Raw genomic sequence first — 25,533 nt, forward strand, 5'->3', positions numbered from 1 at the left:
GCACAAGTAAGCTCCTTGTTTCACTGTTTCATTACATCTTGAAATATAATCACATTAGAGCACTGTCATATGAAAATCATTATTTATCTTTGTTTATAGCAGTCAGCACATCATATTGATGTGTGTGTATGTGTATAGGTCAGCTATAACCTATCAGCTTCCTTTCAGAATAGTAAAGGAGGTGAAGCTTTTATGTGTGAAGCTAGGTTTTATTACCCATGAGTTGCATCTGAGGATTGTAAAATGATGTTTATTATAAACTATTGATTATAAAAAAGGGTGGATGTTGAGCTGGGTCTGCTAGACTTGGAAAAAAAATCACTGTTTTAAAGTATCACATCAAAAAGCATCATTCTGCATCTTTGAAAACACATGTTCATGTACCATGAAGCCTGGATTACTACTGAGGCAAGCAGTTTCCACAAATTTCTGAGAAATTAGTATTAAGCTATTGTTCAGGTCACTAGTTGAGGTTTACAAGCCATTTTTTTTTTTTTAAGCAGCAATACATTTTTCAAACACAATTCAAGAGAAAGTCCCAAATAAAAATAAATAAAAATGAAGCTATGGAGGTTGACTGAAGTCAGGGCCCCAGAAACTTCTCTCGCCTTCCCCTAAGGCTTCAGGAACAGGGTCTGAAAAACACCTCTTAGAAGGGAATTTAAGTGGGCACTGCCTACAGTTAAAACTGACTTTGGAAAACTCACTTGAAGTTGGCCATTTCATTCACAAGAGACATTTTCCCCACAGGAAACGGGCTACCTGCCAGATGAGACCTCCAAAGCTATTTATTTCATGATGCAGCTAATCCCAGACCTCCCCACACCCATGCTCTGCCTTTATATTGTACTAAGCACCCAACAAATCACTCACTCCAAGCCTCTTCTATCCCTCAGTTTGCTGCCCCTTTGATCCCGTTTGATAGGAAAGCAACCTGACCAAATTCAATTATACTAATATGTGAATGGCTGCTAGTTCCTTTAACCTCACCAGACATTTTAAAGGGAAGATGTTTCCTAACTCCAGTAAATCTCTAACTGGTTGAATTTCAGGCATTGCAGCGAAGTGAATAATTCCAGCAGTGTGTGGAGAGGGTATTTTGGGGTAGGAGATACCAGCTCTGGCTAAAAATATCCTCTGTTGTAATTTTCCTTTACACATGCTTCTTCAGCCTCTCCATTTCTAATCCACAAAATCCCAAAATGCTTGGGAGAATTTATTTTCTTTTTTAACAATAGCTCCCATGGTGGGAATGGCCATGGTAGTCACTTGTAAATCTGAAAATACTGTGAACACTTTTTCATTAGCTTCAAGTATGACGCAACACAGAAATATTCCAATTACATGTGGCTAAGAGTAAGAAAAATATACAACTATATTTAAAACACTTAAATTAACAAGATAGTACTTTTCCATTCTAACAAAATATCATACATTCAGTTTAAACAAGAGTTAATATCCAGGCACACATTTCCAAAATACCTGATGCTAGTTGAAAATTAGTGACCATGAGATTTTCCAAGATATTTCTCATTAGCAAGATGTGTATAATTTTGAAGAACTGTATGTTCTCTTCTGGAAGATAGATATTGAGCAGGTCAAAATGTGAACCAATGTATCTCTCAAAAACCTAAATATTGTTGCTTTATTTTTCTGAATGATACTTTGGCTGACAGCAAATTGTATAGCTTTTTTCCCTTAAAGACAATAATATATAACAACAATCAATGACACCCCTGGCAAATAACAACAAAATTCCTTGCAAGTAAGAATCTGTATCTAAACGTGTTCAGGTGATTCTGTATTAACTGACCTATACAGTACTGAGATTTTATGGAAAGGGGATTAACCAAGTGGAACAGACCTACACTTAAACCTCCGCTTTGAAAGAGCATCAGACACTTCCCACTTGTTATTTCAAAGTCAAAGCTGCTATACTTACAAATATGGTATATAGCTTTAGAAATCAAGACAAAACATTTTCTCCACTGGCTTTTTCAGGTGAAGACATTGGACCAGAAGCCAACACATCTTTGTGTCAAGAGAATGCCCCACCATTTTTAGCGCCCCCCAAAGCAAACTGTGCCCCCAGCTCCTTGTGAGGACCATACATTCCAGCCCACGACCGTCCACAGCAGCCACCCAAAGCTCCACCCTCACAGACGGACTCTGTTTTCCACTCTTGTGAAGCAAAAAAAGCACTCTCCTCATTATCCTCGTTCTGCCACCACAGGCCACTACCTATGATCCTTGGGACCCGTTCCCATCCAACGTGTTTGAAATTCCAAGAAGGGCAGTATATGACTTTCAAAGAAAATGAAACTACAGGAGGTCGCTACGTAATACTGTGGATGAAAATAAGAAGAGGTCTGTCGACTGAGGAACCAAGGCACTTGGCAGCAGGGGCCAAAGAGGAGCCCAAAGAGGGTGTCTTCAGTGAGTCAACAGTTTCAGCCGAGTGAGCCAGCTGACCAGGAGTGATGGCTCAGTGGAAGAGGACTTGGCGGAGGAGGAAACAGGTTTCTTTTTGGTCCCTTCCTCTGGGAATGGAATGGTGGCGCTGCTGTGGAGATCCGCATTGATGTAGCACCTGCTCCCCCGGATGTAGTCTGCCCCACGGACCAGGTGCCTCTCGGCCGTGGGCCTTGAGAAGCGGTAGGATGGAGAGGAGCTCTCTTCAACGATGGGGGGGATCCTCTCGTTACTGAAATACCGGCACAGGGCATCCTCACCTGTGTTCAGACAAAGCCAATGACTCCATTAAATGACACTCCTTTACACAGTGCTGTTCAGAAGGCCCTCCTCTCTGGCCTCCTTGGAGAGCTGGGTCTCCCTGGGCCGTGCTAGAAGCTCCCCAAATGGCCAAGCCCACTCCAGTGGAAGAGGCAATCTATTAGGGGTAGAGAAAGCAGAACTGGGAGAGGACCATCTCACTTCAAGCTGCTTTACTACCTGAGACGGTACCCAACAGAAGAGCAGAATCAGAGAACCCACACTTCTTGACTGGTGTAAGAATTTTCATAATTCCACTTGAAATCCAAAAGCAAAGAGAGAAAGCCCTATAATTACATCATCCCTTCCCTACCGGTCCTTGCTCCGCACCTCTAGGGCAGTGGTCTAATCTTGAAGCATCTCTGAGGGACATTCAGAAATTGGGGGTGGGTAGGAGGAGGGTAATATCTTTGTTTATCACGGTGAATGAAGGGCAGGCTCCACACACCTTTAATTGATGGGGTTCAAGGATTTTAGTGCCCTGAAATGCTTGGGTCATTTCTGAACAAGGAAGAACTGTCCTGCCCTATAGGCCTGTACATCCCCTGGGATGAGAGTGGGGGTGTTCAAGAGGATGAATCAAAACTTAATGTGCAGGAAGGAGAGGCTAAACCTGCTTATAATTGTGCCTAAGAGTCTCCTCCCGAATGCCTCTTTGTTGCTTAGATGTGGTCCTCTCTCTCTAGCTAAGCCACCTTGGCAGGAGATCTCACTGCCATCCCCTCTATGTGGGACCTGACTCCCAGGGGTGTAAATCTCCCTGGCAATGTAGGATATGACTCCCGGGGAAGAATGCAGACCCAGCATTGTGGGATGGAGAACATCTTCGTGACCAGAAGGAGGAAATGAAAGGAAATGAAATAAGCTTCAGTGGCAGAGAGATTCCAAAAGGAGCCAAGAGGTCACTCTGGTGGACCCTCTTATGCACAATATAGACAACCCTTTTTAGGTTCTAATGAATTGGAATAGCTAGCAGTAAATACCTGAAACTATCAAACTACAACCCAGAACCCATGAATCTTGTAGATGATTGTATAAAAATGTAGCTTATGAGAGGTGACAATGTGATTGGGAAAGCCATATGGATCACACTACCCTGTGTCGTTTATGGATGGATGAGTAGCAAAATTGGGACAAAAACTAAATGAAAATTAGGGTGGGGGGATGATTTGGGTATTCTTTTTTACTTCTACTTTTTATTCTTATTTTTATTTTTCTGGTATAAAGAAAATGTTCAAAAAAATAGATAGGGATGATGAATGCACAACTATATGATGGTACTATGAACAGTTGATTGTACACCACAGATGATTATACGATATGTGAATATATCTCAATAAAACTGAACTAAATTTAAAAAAAGTTAATGTGCAGGGCACTTTGGCAATACGTAGCATTCTTTTTATTTTTTAATTAAAAATTTTTGTTATTAGGGAGTCTTAGGTTTACAGAAAAATCATTAATAAAACACAGGGTTCCCATATACCACCCTATTATTAATACCTTGCATTGGTGTGGAACATTTGTTACTAGTGATGCAAGAACATTTCTGTAATTAAACTATTAACTACAGTCCCTGGTTTACATTAAGGTTCCCTGTTTGTGTTGCAGCAGCCTTTTCATCAAGAAACTCTGCTCCTAAAGATGTGGGAAGATCCATGCACACAGATGCTTATTGAAGCATTTTTTTATAATTTAGAAAACACAGAAATAACCCGAATGTCCAATGGTAGCAGAATGAACAAATAGGTGTTCTAGCCATAGAGGAACTGCTAATACAGGTGTTTAAAAAATGTTCTAGAAAAATGTGGCATATCATTAGACAATGTTCGTTTTACACAGCATTAATGAGTATCTATTACTTCCATTTTATACATTTTTCTAGGTAAATAGAAGAATGACTGGTAGATACACAAAAACATTCAGCGATTATTTCCTAGTTGGGGAAGCAGATTACAGGTGAAATGTATTTTCTTGCACCTTCTAGATTTTGATAATATACTTGTTTTGCTTTTGTAATCAAAGGAGGAAAGTGACTTTTAAAAATGTCCATTGTCAAAAGGTCATGTTCACCCAGGGGAGTGAATCTCCCTGGCAACGTGGAATATGACTCCCGGGGAGGAATGTAGACCCGGCATCGTGGGATGGAGAACATCTTCTTAACCAAAAGGGGGATGTGAAAGGAAATGAAATAAGCTTCAGTGGCAGAGAGATTCCAAAAGGAGCCGAGAGGTCACTCTGGTGGGCACTCTTACGCACACTTTAGACAACCCTTTTTAGGTTCTAAAGAATTGGGGTAGCTGGTGGTGGATACCTGAAACTATCAAACTACAACCCAGAACCCATGAATCTCGAAGACAGTTGTATAAAAATGTAGCTTATGAGGGGTGACGGTGGGATTGGGAAAGCCATAAGGACCACACTCCACTTTGTCTAGTTTATGGATGGATGAGTAGAAAAATAGGGGAAAGAAACAAACAGACAAAGGTACCCAGTGTTCTTTTTTACTTCAATTGCTCTTTTTCACTTTAATTATTATTCTTGTTATTTTTGGGTGGGTGCTAATGAAGGTGCCAGGGATTGATTTAGGTGATGAATGTACAACTATGTAATGGTACTGTAAACAATCGAAAGTACGATTTGTTTTGTATGACTGCGTGGTATGTGAATATATCTCAATAAAATGAAGATTAAAAAAAAAAAAAAAAAAGGTCATGTTGTATGATTCCATTTCTGTGAAATGTTCAGAACAGGCAAATGCATAGAGACAGAAAGAAGGTTCATGGTTTCCAGGTTTTGAGGGGAGGGAGAAATTGGGAGTGCTTGCTAATGGCCATGAAGTTTCTCTTGAGGGGTGATAAAAATGTTCTGGAATTAAATAGTGGTGATGGCTGCAAAAATCTGTGAATCAACTAAAATCCACTGAATTGACACTGTAGAAGGGCAACCTTTATGGTAGGTGAATTATACCTCAATAGAGCTGTTATTTCTTTAAAAAAAAAAAAAAAAAAAGAAGCCTATTGTGCAAATACCCTTCATTCTAAAATGATCATACCCCCAAAATGTGGAAGGGGGAGGAGGGGGGGTCAAATATTTTTCCATCTCCCAATTTCACACTCCTCCTCCCCCACTGCCCCATCTCTCAACATGTAAAGGAAATTTAAGGGTAAATCAGGGCTCAAAGGGATGGCAATGAAGATGTCACTGTTTCTAAATCTAAACAAAGGACAGTCCTGCCACCTGCTGACTGCTCCATGGATTTCCCTACACCTGCTAAAGGTGTCTTGAACCGCCAGCCTCTCCTGGCTTTATCATATTAGCATAACCCATGAGTGTAATCCAGGGAATCAGATTCTGAGGTGACAAGCCTCACCCAGCCCCTTGCTGGTGTCAAGGGCTGATCAACGGGGAAGGTTAGGACTCTAGGATTTTTTCTTCCTTTTAGTATCTAAGGCCTATTGTACTTTAACTTTCTCCTCTCTGTTTCAGCATTGCAAAAACAAAACAATGGGGTTCCAGTGTCCTGCCAGTATTGATAGTCAATGTGATCCTGTAAAAATAAGAATATTTTAAAACATTTCCCTTGGGACTAGTGCAATAAATAACCAGTAATTCTGACTACAGGGTGAATTAAACACAAATCTCTTTTCAAACAGAAATTACTCTCTAAGGCAAGGAGAATCAGGGAGAAAAAAAAAATCATGATTTTTCATCAAAAAGTCAAACAGACTCTAATAATAACAGCCATTAAATTCAGGATGAGATTATTTAGTTAATGACTGATTTGTACTTGTTGTAAAACTAGGCAGCCTTTTAAAACACATGAAACTAACTGGAAGACTTATAGTCACAAGGATCACACAACTCTGCCACTTTAGAAATCATTGGTCGACCTGACTTTATAGATAAGGAGATGGGAGTTCAGAGCAGCTACGTCTCTTATTGAAATATTACATGTTTAGTTCAGGAGTGAAGCTGAAACTAGGAGGTGGGTATTTTGATTGCCCGTTGGGTGCTTTTGGGTTTGCTTAAGTTAAACTCACCTTTCCTCCCATGCCCACGAGGTCTGGCAAAAGGGTCCACGATCCCCATCCAGCTCCCATCCGCAGGCATGGACAAAGGACGGGGCCGGCCTGCCCAGCGTCGGGAAGGAAGGTGACAAGGTTGGCAAGTTCATGGGCTTTACAGAATCCTTCCCTTTATTTACAGTTTAGAGCTCACAATCTCACAACCGCTTAGCAGAAGCAACAACGTTATTTATAAATAAGGAGACTATTTTAAAGCATCGTTATTTCCACGGCAAGCAATCGGGACGGAAGCAGGTTAAAAACTCGAGTCTGCGTGTGTGAGAGCCAAGTGGCTCCAAAGTTAGCGTCCAGGCCCCAAAAGCTAAAACTGTAACATGATCTCACCCAGCTGGGCTCCGAGACTCAACAAGGCTTCGCTTTAGTGAGACGAATCAAGGCCTCATACTTAGAATTTCATTGAGGTTTTTGTTCTCCTCGGATTACCCTTAAAGTCTGCCAAATCCATCCAGCAGTTCCAAACAAGGAAGGGGACGGGGAAACAGAAGCACAAGCAAGTGGCAGAACCCAAAACAAACACGCAGGAACCTACCATAAGACGGTGTTTTCTCCCTCATTTTCGTGGGCAGAAGATTGGTTTCCACCGAGTACCCGGGCAACTGATCGGAGTCGGCAATGGTAAATCGTCGTCGTCGGCTCTCCTGGTCCAAGAAGGAATTGGGGGACTCTGAACCCTTAGGGCCAGGCACTGGCTGTTTGCTCTTACCGATGCCTCCATAAACAAAACTCCCATTCTCGTCCCTGGAAGAGAACGTGCAATAATTTAAGTTTCCTACAAGGATCCTCTCCTATGAAGAGTTAACAGGTGTCATGCTACATCCCACACACATAATCTCAATCCTCTTTCTCCATCGGAGGACAAAAGCATTCCTTTTTCAACCCCCCTTGCCTCTCCAGTGCATATAGATCATAGTAAATAGGAGTCAACGTCTCTAAATAGGTGAGTTGATGTAGAAAAGCCTAGATTTCATGCCTAAATCATCCCCATACACCATCCAGTATGACCGTCCTCATTATGCCATGGGTCACACGGTTAAAGTCTCTTAAAATAGCCACTAAGAAAGCAACCAGCTTTAGGGATTTATGATGATACACATACACATGCACAAGTGTGCACACACTGACTCATCACCTACACTCGTACTTTTTCCCTTTTTCTTAAGTTCTATGAGGGACACATCTCTCTCACAGCAAAATGAAGCTGTAACTTTACTTGATCTCACTGCAATATTTATTATCCTCCTCCCTAGAGGTGAGTTTACCATTTAGTTAATGCAACTTAAGTGTCAGGGCCCCTCAAACGGTCCCTTCCAAGGCCCAAGGAGAAGGAGCCTTAGCAACATGTTCCCACAAGCACGTGTTACCATATATTTTTCAAAGGTAAGATATTTTTGTATTCTTTTCTTAAAGAGTTCCTTCCCTTATTCAATCGTATAGCTTCGAGCCACACAAAACCTGGATCTGGGCCTACACTTCCCCTAAGGTAAGTCTGATCACACTTCTTAACCTCAATTTTCAGATCCGGCCCTTTGGCTCTGCAGTTCAGGACCCTCGTGGGCTTCCTGCCACCACTCAGAATCTCCAAGAACAGGAGGGGACACTCCACAAAGTGGATGTTCACCTACCGTGGGGAGTAGGGGACGGCCGGTGGGGGAGGGATGTAAAGGTCCAGGATGGCAGGCTTCTCTTTCTTCAGCGAGGTATCCATCGTGCTTTCAGGGGATTGGGTTGTCGTGGGCGGGGGTGAGGTCTGAAACAAAGAGCATTGCAGCCATGCCCACCGCATAAGGACAGTGAAAGGGACTCAGAGGTTATTCGTGGCACATCGCGCCCCCTCCCCCAACCCTACACCAGCCCATGTGTAAAGAGGGGCCGAGGTTATCCATGGGTTTATGACTACCAGCGACATCCAACACACATGCTTGCTGGAGACACTCAGGATTTGCTGAGTTTTTGAAGGACAGGATGCACAATGGGGGAAAGCAGAGGCTCAATCCCCAGGTGCCCAGGTTATAATCTGAGCTCTGGACAAATGACATAAACACCCGTGACTCATTTTCCTTCCCTGCAAAACAGCCACACTAACTGTACCTATTTCTTAGGGTTGCACTGAGGGTTAGATGATTTAGTTCATAAAAATCCTGAACAACGTAGGAGTATAGACTCAAATCTGACTTATGTGGTTGTAGTTTTTAGTAGTTGTGTGCCTCTGGGCAAATTACTCAACTTCTCTGGGCCTCCTCTGTAAAAGGGGAATAAATGGGCATAAGAAGAGCTCCAACAGAGGTTAGTTATGAGAATCAAATGAGATACTACAGGTAAAGGGCTCAGGACATGGTTTGACACTTGGTAAGCACAGCACCCCATACTATTTAGTTTACTGTCATATACATACACAAATAAGTTAATTTAAAGAATTTTAAGTCCACACAACTTAATTTTAATTATGTTATTGGTCTCAAGGGATCTATTTTTTAAAGTCTAAATGTAGGCTTTCAATCTTATCCCTTCTACAGTCTTAAAACATTTTTTAAAAAGTTTTTCTGGTTGGTAAAGGAAGAGCAAGGAAAAGCTTATAGTCAAGTCACTCAAACAAGGCCCTGCATGAGAATTGTGCTAGGCCCTGGGTGGATATAAAAAGGTGCCTTTAAATTCCTTCCTGTCTAGCTGCAGTTGGATGGAAAACTGGGAATGTGGGCTGGAGTCTAAGGTTTGGACAGACTGGCAAAGGAGGAAGGTAGAAGAGGCTGCTTGGAGGTGCATGAAGGGAAACCGAGGCAAAGAGAGACAGGCACGTCTTCTTTCAACTCCCAAAATGCAATCTCCATATCTTAGACTTTGGCTGCTCACACGTAATCTGCTAGTTTGCTTAATATGTAACTGATTTGCATTTTGTTACATCAATCTTGGAAAATGTCTGAAAACACAGGGCCAGGGAGCCAGGCCCTCAGAATCTTTGAAGCAAAAGTAAATTAGGGAATTTCTACAGAAAAACCACTCCTTGGAAACCCCAACATAAATAATTAGCTCTGTATCAATAACCCTTGCTTACCAAGATTAAGGCCTAAAAACAGATATGGCCTAAGAAAATGGAATGATGACCACCTTGTTCTGTGGCAAGGCAATATTAGCGATGTTGAAAATAAATAAAGAAGTTCACTCCCAAGGGTTGGGGGTGCCCAGGAGTAAAGAACACTCAAGAATGAAACACAGAGAGATGCCAAGTGAGGGGCACAGGGACTGAGAACATCCACAAAGAATATATACCAAGGCATAAAAGGACTCTGTGGCCCAGATTTTACGTTCTGGAAATATCTTGGACAAGTGGAGAGAACGCTTGACAGTTAAGCTGTAAAAGTGCCTCTGCCCTGGGATGGTGATTAGATCCCCAGGTCAGAAGCAAACTCCCAGTGCCTCCTTCCTCCACCATCTTCCTCAAACCACGCAGGTAACGGAACTTGGGAGGGTGACAGGTAGACAAAACAGGAGAAAGAGAAGAGTGTCCCTTCTTAAATGAATTTCCAAAAGTCAAGGGTCTTAAAAGTATTTTCACCAATCTTCTGAACACATCCACTTGAATTTTCCTCTATTGCTTCAAACAGGGATGCATAAAATACCTGTCACCTCACCTTCCAAACGGCTCTTTCCTAACTTTGCAATTTTTGTCCCTGATATCTCCATCCAGGCTCGCCATCATGTTTGACATCTGCTTCTCCCTTGCGTTGCTCACCTTAATTGTCCCTTATCCCAATTCCTTTTCTAATTAGTCAACACTAATCATTAGGAAATTGAGGCTTAGAGAGGTAAAATATCAACTAAGCTCCCCCAGCTCATCAGTGCACAGCTGGGCTTTGAACTTTCGAGGGTTTCGATTCCAGACCCACCACCCCCCGCCGCCAACCATGATGCCGGGCTGCTCTCTGAGTCATATTTTGATGCTTCTTCCAAAAGGCCTCTTGCATTTGTCTTTCTTTTGAATTGCCACTCTCATCATCCTTGTCCAAGACTACATCACTCTACATCTAGACTTGGTATTCCTTGGGTTTTGATATTGGTGTGAAGAACACAGTCACCTGTTACCTGCAAAGCATTCTAGGCCTGCCATTGCACCATCTCAGTCTACCAGTCCAACTTTCTCTCCCTTCCTGTGCTCTGGGCAGTTTGATCTACTCATTCCCAGTAGGTGGACTGCAGTGCCTGTCTAGAGCCCCTCTGCCAGCCTGTGGACCATCCCCCGGCCAATAAAACTCACAGCTACCTCCTTCCCTGGAGAACTGCTCTCAGTTGACAGAGCTGCTGCTTCTGATTAAAACCATCTAAAGCCTAGAGTCTTGATTCCGGGGGTAAGAGGCTGGTTTCCTGACCTGGTTATGCCTGGAGACCTCATCCTACATATTAGGCCAAGGCTCAACTTGATCTGAGACTCCACCCTTGCCGCCTTTCCCACATCCCTGTAGGTTTTATGAAGCACACACTTTCAAAAATATCACTTCCATAAGAACCTCTGTCTCAAAACTCTGCCTCTAGGAAGTCTTATCTAAGACCCTGCCTTCCTTGAAGCCATTACATCCATGGTTTGTGGGCGTGCACGTTTAAAGAATACCATTCATCTCCTCCATGCTAGGCACCTCCCATCTGCCAACTGAACCCCACCTGCCCCTCCAGACTTCAAAGTGCTCCCCCTTATCTGGGCAGAGGTATATCTTCACCTGTGTACTCCAAACCTATCTCTCCTTTTGGGGAACACAACATTTTTCTCATGCGCCAATTATCAGGCAGAGCCAGCATAAATTATCTATGATGAACTAAGCACCTCTATGATGCTAACTAACATATACATAGAAGTCCAAAAAAAAAAAAAAAAAATGAAGCCGTTGTATCATATACTAGAGGATGCAAACAGAAGCAGCCAGAGTGTGATCAATATGCTCAGCTGTTATGCAAGAAGTGACATTCATTATGTGCCCATCCTTGCTCCATCGTCCGCTGTGTTATTTATTTTTAAACCCTTTCCATAAGGTGCACATGTAGACGCATTTCCAGGGCCCCATGCATCACTGTTGTGTCCAAACTGATGGAGACTACTGCTCCCTCTGTTTGAAGATGTACAATAAAACCGCTATCAGTTATTTACAAATACAATTTAATCTCAGTCTTTAAAAGTGCATTAAAATGTTGTTACTTTTCTTTCACGGCTTAGGAAATACACCTTGAGCACCCAATGGCGTAACAAGGGGAGCGCTGGCTGGTGAGGAAGGGCTGTCCAGGTGTAGGAAAGAAGGGGATGTTTCGTTAGTAAGGGATTTCAATGATAAAAACCATTAAAGTGGGTCTGCTTTTAATTATCACCACACGTTGGCAATCCTAAACAGTGTCAGGGATAAAATACCCTTCTCCACAGGGTAGATTGCTTCCACCACCCAAACATTGCTAAGGACTTGACTCCATGCAATCTCTCTCAAAGATTAGTGTTCAAACCACACACATTTACACATGATTGATAAAAGAGAGGAGAAGGTCAAGGATAAACTTTCCGCAATCATGGAAAATCTACATCCGTGCTGTCCAGTATGGCAGCCACTGAGCAGATGTGGCTATTAAACACCTAAAATGTGGATGTGAAGCCTGAGGAAATGAGTTTTTAATTTATTTATTTAATTTAATTGATTTAAATTTAAACAGTCATATGTGGCTAGCAGCAACCAAACTGTTCAGTGCAGATCTAGAATTTATATTTCCATGTAAACAGGATTGTCAGATATTTATACCTATGTAAGCAATAAGCTCCTGATACTAATCACCTTGAAATTTCAAGTTTTCTTTGCAGAGACAAATCAAACGAATTGTTCGTGAGCTATGCCAGACGAAGACACACCACTAAGAACAGATACCTGCACAAGCGGCGGCTTCCACCGGAGGTTTTTCAGGGGAGCAGGAGTAAAGTTGAAAGAACCTGTGGGGCGCTTCTTAAGCAGTAACACAACCCCCGTGGGGTTCTCTCTCAATTTTCTCACCAGATTTTTTAGCTGCCATCCCACCTTCAAAGAAAATAATAAAAATGAGGGAGAACTCGCTCATGAATAATAAAAAAATCAAATCAATGAATTTATCTTAAGGAAATCAGGGTTGTGAGCAAACAGTTAGATAATATGTTCAATTCGGCACTACTTAAAATAGTGGAAAACTGGATATGAACTGCAAATTTTAAAAGCTAAAATGAAATGGCTTTGGGTTTAATTAAAAGTTCTAAAGGGGAATCGTAAGTCTCAATAAACAAACTCACCACAGTCTGCTGATTAACTTGAATAACTTCATCACCAGCATGAATCTTCTGAGATTTGTCTGCAGGAGACTATACAGAGAAATAAACAAAGACACATATCTTAATCTTTTAAACTTTCTATTTCTTCTTCTTTTGTTCTTCTGCAGGCAACTAGTAATGGAAATAAAATTTTCTCAGGAAAAATGAAACAATGCACCCTAGAATCCTGAGACAACATAGTCTATAGAACTTGGTACAGGAATACTTATATTAACTATTTTATTAGTGGTCTGTTACAATTGATAATCAGTCAGTGAGAGTAGCAGCATTCATCTAACCAAGAGCGGAGAGTCTGGGCATACTGTCAAGAATGATTACCTGATAAAAGTCACTGAACTGACTATACACTTTGGAGAATTGTATGTTATGTGAATATATCTCAAAAAAATTTCATTAAAAAAGTCATTAGTTCATCTAAAAACTACTTTACATACATCCCTATTAAAATTAATCTTGTAAAAGCTATCAGCTGTTTGAACATGTAAAGATCATCTTTGTAACTCTCACATCCCATCTCCTTACCTTTAAATTTTGTTTGTAGTAACACACACACACACACACACACACACACACACACACAAATATAACATGAAACTTGCCATTGTAACTACCAGTATTGATTATATTTACAATGTTGCACTATCAGTACCATCCAGCCCCCAATTTTTTCATCTGTGCAAACAAAAACTCTGTCCCCACTAAACAATTGTTCCCAGCCCCCTCCACACCTTCAGTACCTGATAATCTCCAATCCACTCTGTATTTGCCTATTCTAGATAGTTCTTACAAGTGGAATCATACACTATTTGCCCTGTTGTGCCTGGTTCATTTCACTCAGCATAATGACTTCATGGTTCTTCCATATAATGGCATGTATCAGAACTTTATTCCTTTTCATGGCTGAATAATATTCCAGTGCGTGTATACACCACATTTTGTTTATTCATTCACCTGTTGGTGGACACTTGGGTTGCTTCCACCTTTCAGCTATTGTGAATAATGCTGCTGTGAACACTGGTGCACAGGTATCTACTTGAGTCCCCATTTCAACGCACTGGGCTATATACCTAGGAATGGAACTGCCGGGTCATACGGTAATTCTATGTTGAATTTTTGAACAACTGCCAAACTGTTTTCCCATTTCTTTTTAAACAATTGTTTTTAAAGTGTTATTTTTACTCAATCTTGTTTTTCATGTTATCACAATGCTATCAAAACATTTTAAAAAGCCATTATAATGCTATTAAATTAGATTAGATAGTGGCAATGGAAAATTTATTTCTTTAAAGAAAATGAATTTAAAGTGTTTTCATTTTCAGGTTGAATTCAAAATGAATGAGCTTCATTACAAAGTCCATACTTTGTTACAAACTTGCAAAAGAAAAAACATCTACATATACATATAGAGGGATATTATCTCTCTTTCAAATATTTTGTTATAAGTATTCTTCTTCACATAAACAATCTAGAACTCCTTAGGTTTAAACTATTTCATATCACCAAAAGAGAAGGTCAGGATAAACCTTTGATTTAAACATTATAATCAAATGAGAATATTTTATTTTGTTCCTTATGTAACTGGCTGAACCTTCAAGCATGTTACAACCATCCTAAAAAAAAATAGCACCTTTGAACACAGAGAGGGAGCCAGGAACTAAAATCAGGACACCTTTGCTCAATTGTCTCACCCAGCTGTTGTGACAGGCTCAACAAGAAGTGAGCGAACATCATCGAACTGCAGAAACACACTTCCCAATTCATCTGGGGCCAACACAAGGCATAGGTGGCTGTGACAGTTATTTTTAAAATCTTTTAACCTGCTGCCATAACAACCAGCAGTGGCTCACCTGAGAGGGCAGCCTCATGCTTACCCAGGGCAACAACCTGCCTTGCAATCCCTTTCTCCTGGGATACTTGAAACAAAGTGCATTTATGCTTCTTGCTCCCCAGTGTGTCAGATGCTCAGCCCTTAAGTTACAGACCTACTTAGCTAAGACTGATCCTAATCAGTACAGTCTGGGTAGTTTTCCTGAGCTAAAACATTAAAATTTGTTGATGATCAAGTTTCACTTTATACCCAATTCCCCCACCCCCACCTCATCCATGTTCTGAGATGATCCCAAGGCCAGGAAGTCCCTGTTTATAGATGTGCCTTGATGTCCTGAACTGACTTCCCCTCCTAACGATCTTCATGCATTCATTTCTCAAATGTCCGAACAAGTGATTAAGGGTGGCATTTGGCAGAACAACAGTAAAGAGAGAGCTTGATACCAAAATTCCCCCCAGGGCATCACTTTGCCCATCTTCACCAGGAGCCAGACTACTGAAAAGTGATGCCTGTTCTGGTTTGCTGCAGAAGGTGATGACCTGGAGAAGAATGCACTCATTCTGCAGAGGCCAATCTCCTTCCCACCTAATCTCGAGGTGGGTGGAGCGGGTACAGGAGTGTGGACGGGGTCATATCCAGAGTTCTCTTAAGATCTGAACAACATCAAAGAGGAAGTCAGATAGAGAATCATCAGATACTGTTAGTCTGACCTTGGAATGGAGGTAACCTCCAAACACATCACGTACTGGAGGGCCTGCTGGCATTGCTTCAGACTGGAGCCCAAGATAGAGCAAGATGGAGACAAGGCACCTGGGAATGCAATGGGGTGATTTCCGTCCACTCTCACCCTTCACATGAGGCTCCCATGAAAGCATTCTGACCCTGAAAAGTCCCAGTGGCCTTAAGTGATAGCCAGAAAGCTGCCCTGGAGCTGACATCTTCCACTGTCCACTTGGCACATTAGACCCTCGAGAAGCAGGCTCTGACCTAACTTCCCAGACTCATATTGAAGGCTTAGCCCAGTGCCGAACACTTTAAATGGACTCAATAAGGCCAAGTTCAATGACTGAAGGAATGAGTGACACTGTCAAAGCTTTCCACCTCTCTCGGGAATGGCTTCGGTACAGTCCTGCAGGGAAGCACTAAGAGAGACTACAGCCAGGTGAACCAGGAATTTCCTACCCAACCTTATGATTCTGGTGGGAATTCTGGGGAATACATCATTGCATTAGACATGTCATCTGATTCAAAAGCAGCTTTGTTTAGCCTCTCATTCAACTCTCATCCTCTTAATTTTTTTAAAAAAAGCAGGAGGGGAGGAATCCGTGTGCCTTCTGGGAGCAATATTAAAGCATTCCACATGTTTATCCAAAACTGAAATTGCTTCAAGAAGGCTGTTTAAAGAGTCTGGAACTACACAGCTCTGGTTAAGTTAAACTAGGCAATCACAAAATTGCTAGATGCAAACTTCAACTCTTTAAAAACAAAGATGATATTTATCATCCTTCTGAATCCATCCAACTCCCAAACAATGTACTTAATAGTACACAAGGATGTTCTCGTCATGGTTCAGCTGGAAACATATCGATGTCTCCAGCAAGGATAAAGGATGAATTACATTATGAATTTTTTTCTTTAGCATCACTCCCAGTCTAAAAAGTACAGCTTGCGCTGCTGTCTGCCTATCAGATGACTTGGCATAAAAATTCTAGTGGCTTTCCAAGTATTTTCACTAAAGCTCAATAGAGACCGCTTAGAAGCATGACAGCTATTTATTCCTTTGTCTGCCAGAACTACACAATTTACTTATAATTAATCAACTGTCTTAAGCAATGTCATTTTCTTGCTACAAAAATCAAGCATTTGTCACACATGCTAGTCAGAGATCACGCCACATTTTATTTTATCAAAAGACCTCACAGCTAAAGCTTTCAAAATGAGAAACATACTTGTACCAGACAGATCATCAAAGTAGTTACCAAAATTTCTTCCATTTTTCAGAATTATTTCTTCCTGTCTTAGTTGACTAAACAGTATATTAATTACGCAGATACAAGCTTCTTTGTATACAGACCCAGGGAAGCTAGTCAAACAGTCTTGGCTTCATATCAGTGTCATTCAAAATTTGGCCAAATGGTAGGTTGCAAGAAGAAAGTGTTCAAATAGTCCTACTTCTTAGAAATTCAAAATGTTTGAGAAGGTAAAGAAAAACTCTACATGTAGCAGAATTTCCAGAAGGCAGTAAACAGTGTGCAAAAGTCTGTTGCAGTAGAAATGGCCCTGCCTTTTCTATTCAAAGGATTGGGAGAAAAAAATCTAAATTTCAATCTCTTGCCAAATATTACAAAATACAGCTCTATAAAAAGAATCTATGTCATGCAAAAATCCCAAAATAGCTGGCTTGTTGGCAAACATAAATTCTGTTAAACAAGAAAAAAAATTTCATTTTACACATATGGTCACCAATCCCAGTTTTTATGAGAGTGATTCTCAACAACAAAGAGACCACTGTTGTATTTATGGTTTAATGCTTCCAGGGTTCAAAAGGAATAATTAACACAAGGGTGGAGGTAAAAACTGGGCAGGATCTGTGAACAGAGCAGTGGAGTACACTGTAAATAATAAACTGACAACAAGTGCTCTGTCAACAGAAACAAACAAAGCAGGCACCCAGTGCTTTCACTGCAGATAATAAAACAGCATGCACACATTTAAATGAAAAGTGTAGAGAATTCATGTCAAACTTGTTCAAATGTACAACAGCTTTTAAATTTAATGGCTATACACTTACATTCTCTGTGGTTCCGGTAATCACGTGCAATCCATCATAGGTTGATTTGATGTACATGCCCTAGGGTGAGTCACAAATATATTAGCTCTTTGCTGCAATATTTGGAAATACAGCCTCAAGGGAGACTTAAAGCTATGAGACAGTAATGACAGTCCCTTTGAACGATACTCATTTTTAAACATCCTGAAATAATGTGAAGCAAGATCCAAAGGGCAGTGAGGGGGAACTAACAGAGAAAGACTAGAATAGACAAATAATAGAATTTGTGTACCAGGTACACAGAGTTTGGCCACTCCTCTGGGGACGCAGAAGAAGTCTTCTGCCTGCCGAATGAGTGAGGTATCAAACTCTTCAGGTGCATTTCAAACAAGGACTGTTCTTTCTGGACCATCTCTTTGTGGCTAGTGACACAATACGTTCATTTAAATTTGGTATCAGCAGTTAATTGCAGGGTGGCTTATTCAAGGACGTATGAGTGGCATGTTCAGGGGAGAAGACTGTTAAATAACATGACATAGGAAGCAAATTTGAGAAGCATAAAGATGAATAAATATCTTTCCTAAGAGACCTGATAGACAAACTAAGAGATGAATGCTGTATCATCGAGTGAAGACTGCTACAGTTTCACAAACCTGGTGCATAAAGTTTAATTAATCTGTTAGAAGATGGGGAAAGAGAGCAAAAAGTAGATCCAGTGAAAACTAGTGACTCATCCTGGTATCTATTTTATAATACTTTAGATCTTCCTCAGAAATCATTTTGACCCTGAACTTGCTCTACTCAGCAACCTGTACTGCTCTCTAATGAGAATCTCATCAAACACTAACTCCTCCAAGGCTCTCCCCAGCATCTCATATCCTGTCACTCCCAACTGCAGAGAAGGTACAGCAGCTTCTCCCCAACATAGAACTTGCCCTTCCCAGGGCACTGGCTAGATAATATTCCCATCTGAAATAGCAACTTCATTTCTGCCCATTCAGGACATTTGTCTATAAACTCACTGTGATGGTCGGGCTCATGTGACAACTTAGCCAGGTGATGGTGCCCAGTTGTCTGGTCAAGCAAGCACTGGCCTAATCGTTACTGTGACTGGTTTATTAAATCATCAGTCAACTGATTGCATCTGTGGCTGATTATATCTATGATCAACTAAGGGAGTGTCTTTCACAACGAGAAGCCAGTCAGTTGGATTTAAGTCAATCAGTTGAAGACATTTAAGGGAGAGGAGAGTACTTTCATTTCTCCTTCAGCCAGCCTCTCCCGGGAAGTTCATCAAAGACCTGCATCGGAGTTGCCAGCTCATGGCCTACTCTATGGAATTTGGACTCATGCATCTCCATAGTTGCATGAGACTTCTATAAAATCTCATATTTACAGATATCTCTTGCTGGTTCTGTTTCCCTAGAGAATCCCAACTAATACACTCACCTCCAGGAAGTCTTCCCTGTTTAAACCTAATCTGTTATAATCCATCATTGACTTTGGAGCCAAGCAGTATCTGTATGCATAATTCTACTTCCTAAGAATGCTGGCCTGTCCACATTGAGTCAATTTTTGTTTTCCTATCTGTGGCAGCTTGTATTTGTACCTTGACAAATACATGCTCTTAATCTTAATCCATGTCCCTGTGGACGGGAACCCACTGTAAATAAAGTCATTCTGAAGATGCCATATTACTGGAGACCTTATACAGAGAAGAAACCGGAAGCCAGAGTTAGAGAAGGCCATGGGGAGGAGGCAGAAGAAGGAAGTAAGCAGAAACCAGAAGAGAGGCCACAAGGAGAGAGATCGCCCTGTGATGGGACGCAGAGAGGCAAGGCAAGGGACCTTAAGGACTATGGCAAGTCCACACCTGAATCCTTCAGATGAGGGGAGAAAGCATGGCCTTGCTAAAGACTTGATTTTGGACTCTGAAACCATGAGCTGATAAATTCCCATTGTCAAGTCAATCCATCATGTGGTGTTTGTCATAGCAGCTCTGGCAAACTAACACACAACTGAAGAGCAGAGACTGCCTTCACACCTCCCCTCAGCTACCTACACTTGAGGCACTTTCTCCTCCTCCTCCACCTCCTCCTCCACCTTCCCCTCATCAAAGGCAGAGCAGGAGTTGCAGCTACCACTTATGGTGCATCCATCATGCTCTCAGCATCTGATGGTCAGCTTTCATCCTCTCATTTTATACTTAAATGGCTCTATGAGGCATTTGTTATTATTATTTTTTGACAGATGAGAAAACTGACAGGTAAAGAGGTTAAAGGCTCGAGAGCTGGGATTTACACCCGGTTCTCTCTGACACAAAGCTCCTAATGTAATCAACCAGCCCCACGGCCTCTTCACTCAAATGTCAGCAAGTTAATCACGGAGCAGGCATGCCCATCTCGGTACTGGGAGATCACTGGGGTGTATTCTCAGGGCCTCTTATTATACAGCTCATCCAATACTTATGAAACATTTCTGGACATTTTTTAAGGCTCATTTCCTTCCACCAGCCACTTCTCACATTCCTCTGAAGTGCTAACAGAGACTTTCGGAGCAGATTTTGTTTTTTTCACCCAGATACCATCTTTCCTTTGTGTAAATATCTTAACATCTCCTTGCATTGCTAAATCCTAAAAATAAAACTGTTGAAAATAATTCCTTCTCTGGGTGAGTACACAGTTTAAAACCTGTATTTATTTTACATTTTAAAGATCTAAAACATAACATAGTTCAAGATGGCAAATTCCTAACCCCATAATGGAAGACATCTAATTTAATTCAACTGTTTAGAATCATAGTGAAACCAATACAGAATTATTAAAAATTTTAATAAATGATGGAATGTGTTATCATCTGCAAATAAAACAAGTTTAGAGTTCTTACCAAGCCTTCCCCAGGTTTAATGTTGGACAGGTGAACCTCCTCCAGACAAGCACACTGGCTCATGAGTGGATCTGTAGTAGATCTGATTGTTTTGTCACAGATTCCATTTAAAACCTTGACCTAGAGTCAGAGAGGAAAATAGGAAAGGTTCAGTCATTAGCCAGGTTTACATAAAGCTGCTTTTCAAAAGGACACACTTCGCCTATCATCTCTGCAATCATTTTGAAAATACTGCTCTACAAATGCACAGCATTTAGGCCCCATATTTGAAATCTGTGAGTACTACCACCATTTTAGCTTTGTTTATGAAGTACAGCTTTTGTTTAAACTCGTTTAAGACCACTGAAGAGCACAGCCCAACAGTTAAGGAGAATCCTCTATCCTTAACCACCTGTATAGTGTTTTAGTGATTACTCACGCACAAAAAAGGTAAAGTTTTAAAAGAGACAAAAATGAGGATCCCCATGAGTGGTCTCCAAGTAGAAATCACAGTGGTTACATGTGGTTATCTCACCTAATCAGATTCACGTAAACTTTCAAAATTAAACCACCAGAGGAATCAGGAAATTCCAAAGAGTAATTTTTCTTTCCAAGGGGGAGAATCCAAGACGTGACACTTTTTAAATTCCTCGAATTTGTTTAGCCTCCCTATTTATGGAAAATATATTTATAGCAATTTCATGGCTAAATTCCTCAACATCATCAGGAAGGTCTTATCAAAAGAGTTCAGCCTGGATTATGTTAAAAGGAGGAAGTGATGACGAATATCACAAAATGCTCTTTAAACAGTCACAATACAATCCCACCTCCATCCTAAGGTTTTTGCCAAGATTTTTTTTTAACCGAAATGGTCCCAAAGTGAAATTGGCAGATCAGGTTAATCCTGATTAACAAGCTAGCTAGCAATTTAATATAATTGAACACTGATGAAATGTTTAGGGGGGAAAAAACAGAAGAGAGACAAATATACCTAATATAAGCACAGGAATTTTCACAGTAGTTGGTCATTTTGTTAAATAACTTTTGTAAGTTTTCCCTTTCCACCTAAATTAATGGAACCATATCCCAAAAGCCAGTATTTCAAAGTACATCCTGAAGTAATTAGCCACAATGCATTTACTTTAATTAATGAGACGCCCACTGCCTCTGGAAAAGGAATTTTCCAATAACTTTTAGAATGTGTACTTACTACGGTTAAAACTTTATCCTCCATTTCTGCTACAAGGCAATCCTAAATAAGGGGGAGAAGAAAATAAAAACTAAGTATAAGTGCTAAAAACTTTCAAAAGCTGTTGGCTTGGCTTTCTAGATATTTTTTTTACTCTGAAAACGTTTCTTATTCTTACCACAATGGTTTGAAATCCTGTGAGTGAGGCATTCCCATCATTTGTTATAAAGAGCTAAGTTTTTCCAAAACCCCATGAATTGAAGAGAAAAAAAATAGGGAAAATAAAATGGGTGTGGGGGTGGGGGTTAGAACTATGGTGCCTGCTCCCTTCTACTCCCCATCGCGGACTCTCAGAAATCTAAAGGCGCTCAGGGCTTAGTATAAAGTACAAGGGAGGGTCACCAAAGTCAGCAGACAATACTGCAAGTGACAGCATGTTAGTTACCGAAAGCAGATGCTAGGCACAAGTCTAAGGAAGAGAAGTTCTTGGAGCTCAAGACGGTTCCTGACAGCCCCTGCCCCACTCCCACCCCCCACCCCATTCCCCACGCCCCATCCTTACCCCGCACAGCGTGAGCAGGGCTGAGACCTGGATAGGGGAGGGGGACAGAGTTGGAGAGCAGCTGACGTCTGTCCCCTCTTAAGGCTCTGCTCTTCTCGACCCAAGGAGCTTATCACCTGAGGAATCCTACTGACAGATTATTTAACCTGAAAATCTACAGAAATCACTGAAAGGAAATCCACCCTCAGTGCAAACTACCCAGAGTAGAAAGTCAGAGTCAAAGACCAAAAAACCTGACAAAGGCTCCACATGTGAGCTTTGGCCCAGCTAGCAGCAGGTCAACCAGCCAGGAGTCTCGAGCTCTCTGCCTGCCCGTAAGAATAGCTTTCAAATAAGGGCGTGGGTAAACCTAGCCACAAGAGTTTATTTTAAGCACCACTGAGATTAAATCAGATATTTCAGTCCTTAATAGATGAAAAAGGCCCAACAAAACATTCATTAACAGACTGCCAAAAAAAAAAAAAAATAGTCTTGAGGGTTGCTATTGATGACATTTAATAAAGGGCTGGAATGCAAAGCATTATTTACTCAGCTTAAGAACAAAAGACCCTGAACACTGCATGAACCTGGCTGGCTAGTTACAGGAATCGCCACTGTCCTACATAAAAGCAGCCAAAGTGAAATTGCTGAGGTGAAACTTTCACAGTTAATGTTCTAGAATTTTCTGCAGCAGAGGATTTCAACCTATACTGTAGGGTGCACGCAGAAGTAAAGGGAGCCTAACTAGATTCTTCGGAATTCATTCAGCACCATAAAGTAGCATCTGAAACTGGGACATAAGAAGGAAAACGCTAAATAAATAACTCATGTATGTGAAGAATATTTATCAATTCTATTAGAATTGTCAAGTAAGATTTTCAGTTACATCAGAAAGTCATTTTTAGGTCATTTTTACCACTATGGGGCAATGGGGGGGGGTGGATAAGAAGGAATGACTACTAATTTCTACCCTATATGATTGTATACTAAGATTTTGGTTGCCTTTGTAAAAAACGTTGATTTTTTTTCTACTAGATAAAAATGTGGGAAACAATAATAGCGATTCCATGACTCCCAAAATTTACATGGACTTCAGGAAAGGAGAAGTCCACTGGGAACACACTTAAAAAAGAGAAAAGTCACTTTCCTTTTCTGTTTTTTAATAGGGAGGTACTGTAGGGTGAGAAGAGAAGAGGTTGAAACACATAAAAAATGGATGCTTTAAGAAAAAAATTGCTGGGGGAATGTTTTGAACTTCTCTATTATTGGGAAATGTATTTTATCACGACTGAATTTGATGTAAATCCAAACTACAGTTACAATTACTATAAAATATGAATAATTCCTGTTCAAAATGTGCTTTTCTACCACCCTCTTGGGCATGGGAGCAACAACCAGGATGGCTCATTCCCTCTTTATACCCTCTGACTGACAGGTTTATTAAATAAATATCAACTCCACGAAAATTGTATGCTCATGTAGTCTTATGCCAAAAGTAAAATGAACAATTTGTGTTTATGGTCTTTCATGAAAAAAATCCCCAAGTGATTAAAGTGCTGTCGTCCCTGGGTCATGCTCACCCACGTGCAGAGCAGTCCTTTCAATGCACCAGGGCCAAAGATTGTGACCTTTGGTAGGAAGCTGTTTGACCTCATGGTTCCTGTAAGTGATTCTTTGATGGATCCAAGAAGATCCCAAGAAATTGGCTTGGCTGTTGTGATGGTGGAGCCAGTGGGCAAGTGGAGTGTTTCTGCTTGCCATATTGTTCAAATCAGCTTGTGAAAGGGCTCACTTTTTACCTTCCGTCATCGTTAGCATAGGTTCCCACACCCATTCCTGCCCACAGGAAGCAGCTGCAGGCGTGACTTCATATTGTTTGGCATGAAGTCAGTGGAATGGAAAAAAGAGGTACTGGAAAAAAGTCACCCCTTCATGAGTCAGATAGAAGGCAGGGAGTGAGATTTGTTACAGTCCTGGATCAGCAGGCACAGACCAGCCCAACTGGCAGAGATCTAGTCTGGGGCCACTATCAGGAGGTTGTCTCCAAAGGTGGCCCCTTTCTCCTGCTTCTCCTCCTTACATGACCTTCTTAGGGATTCAGGCAACTTGCGCAAGTTGTTGAGTGTCACTGTGCCTCTGTTTCTTTCTCTGTACAACAGGGATGAACACAAAACTTACTTCACATCCCTGTCGAGGATGAAATGTGGTGACATGTAAAGCATGCACAGCACACACAAGACATCATTTGCATGCTCTCTTTGCTGCTTTCAAGGATATCTTTCTTTCTGTTCAATTCTCTTGGGCTTCATATTGGTTATTTCCCCCATTTCTTTCCATGCTTAAACTTACCACCCGCCATTGCTATTCCATCCATTTTTATGTCATCACGACATAAGCAGGATAGATTGAGAGTACAGATCACAGTCTCTTTTTACCCTCCCTTCATCTTAAAGAACAGCCATAAAACTGAAAGGGAAAATGTAAAATTGGGCCTCAGGAAGTTCAACAGAGAATTACCATATGACCCAGCAATCCTACCCCTAAGTTTATACCCAAAAGAACTGAAAGCAGGGACTTAATCAAATATTTGCACACCAACATTCATGGCAGCGTTATTCACAGTAGCCAAAAGAAGGAAGCAACCCAAGTGTTCAACACCAATGAACAGATAAACAGAATGTGGTACATCCATACAACAGAATATTATTCAGCTGTAAAAAGAAATGAGGTTCTGACAACATGGATGAGCCCTGAAAACAGGATGCTAAGTGAAAGAAGTCAGACACAAAAGGACAAATATTGCATGATTGTACTTACATAAAATAATTAAAATAAGCAAGTTCATAGAGACAGATGGGAGACTAGAGGTTACCAGGGGCTGGAGGAAGAGGGAATTGGGAGTTATTCTTTAATGGGTACAGAGTTTATGTTTAGAGTGATGGAAAAGTTTTGGTACTAGGATGGTGGTGACGGTAGTACCACTTGCCGAAGCACCTACATTCTCTATCTAATCCCAGTTACTACAGAAAATACATGTTCACCGAGAGCTAGGCAACTTTGGCAACCCAAGTTCATAAGGTGAAATTTCCATGTACATTTATACATCAACAGTCTTAATCCTTAAAAATTGCTCAAATTTAAAATCGGAAAAAAAAAAAAAA

At 41.0% G+C, this 25,533-nt stretch overlaps 1 protein-coding gene across 3 annotated transcripts in view; it reads right to left on the bottom strand.

The window, feature by feature from the left end:
• Positions 1-230: 230 nt before the first annotated feature.
• The window catches only part of CNKSR3 (CNKSR family member 3), a 108,111-nt gene continuing 82,808 nt past the window's right edge, over positions 231-25,533 (bottom strand). For 2 of the 3 annotated variants that reach the window (XM_037819866.1, XM_037819882.1), the window contains exons 5-13: positions 21,853-21,894; positions 20,664-20,783; positions 17,799-17,858; positions 13,141-13,209; positions 12,749-12,895; positions 8,483-8,607; positions 7,390-7,598; positions 6,816-6,905; positions 231-2,732 (exon numbers count right to left, since the gene is read on the bottom strand). In XM_037819866.1, coding sequence (XP_037675794.1) covers positions 2,434-2,732; positions 6,816-6,905; positions 7,390-7,598; positions 8,483-8,607; positions 12,749-12,895; positions 13,141-13,209; positions 17,799-17,858; positions 20,664-20,783; positions 21,853-21,894 — 1,161 coding nt within the window. In that variant the 3' untranslated portion in view covers positions 231-2,433. The remainder of the gene's footprint in view (positions 2,733-6,815; positions 6,906-7,389; positions 7,599-8,482; positions 8,608-12,748; positions 12,896-13,140; positions 13,210-17,798; positions 17,859-20,663; positions 20,784-21,852; positions 21,895-25,533) is intronic. The other variant, XM_037819873.1, reaches the window with a different exon arrangement.

The sequence above is a fragment of the Choloepus didactylus genome, chromosome 2 (assembly GCF_015220235.1).
Source record: "Choloepus didactylus isolate mChoDid1 chromosome 2, mChoDid1.pri, whole genome shotgun sequence".
NCBI lineage: Eukaryota > Metazoa > Chordata > Mammalia > Pilosa > Megalonychidae > Choloepus > Choloepus didactylus.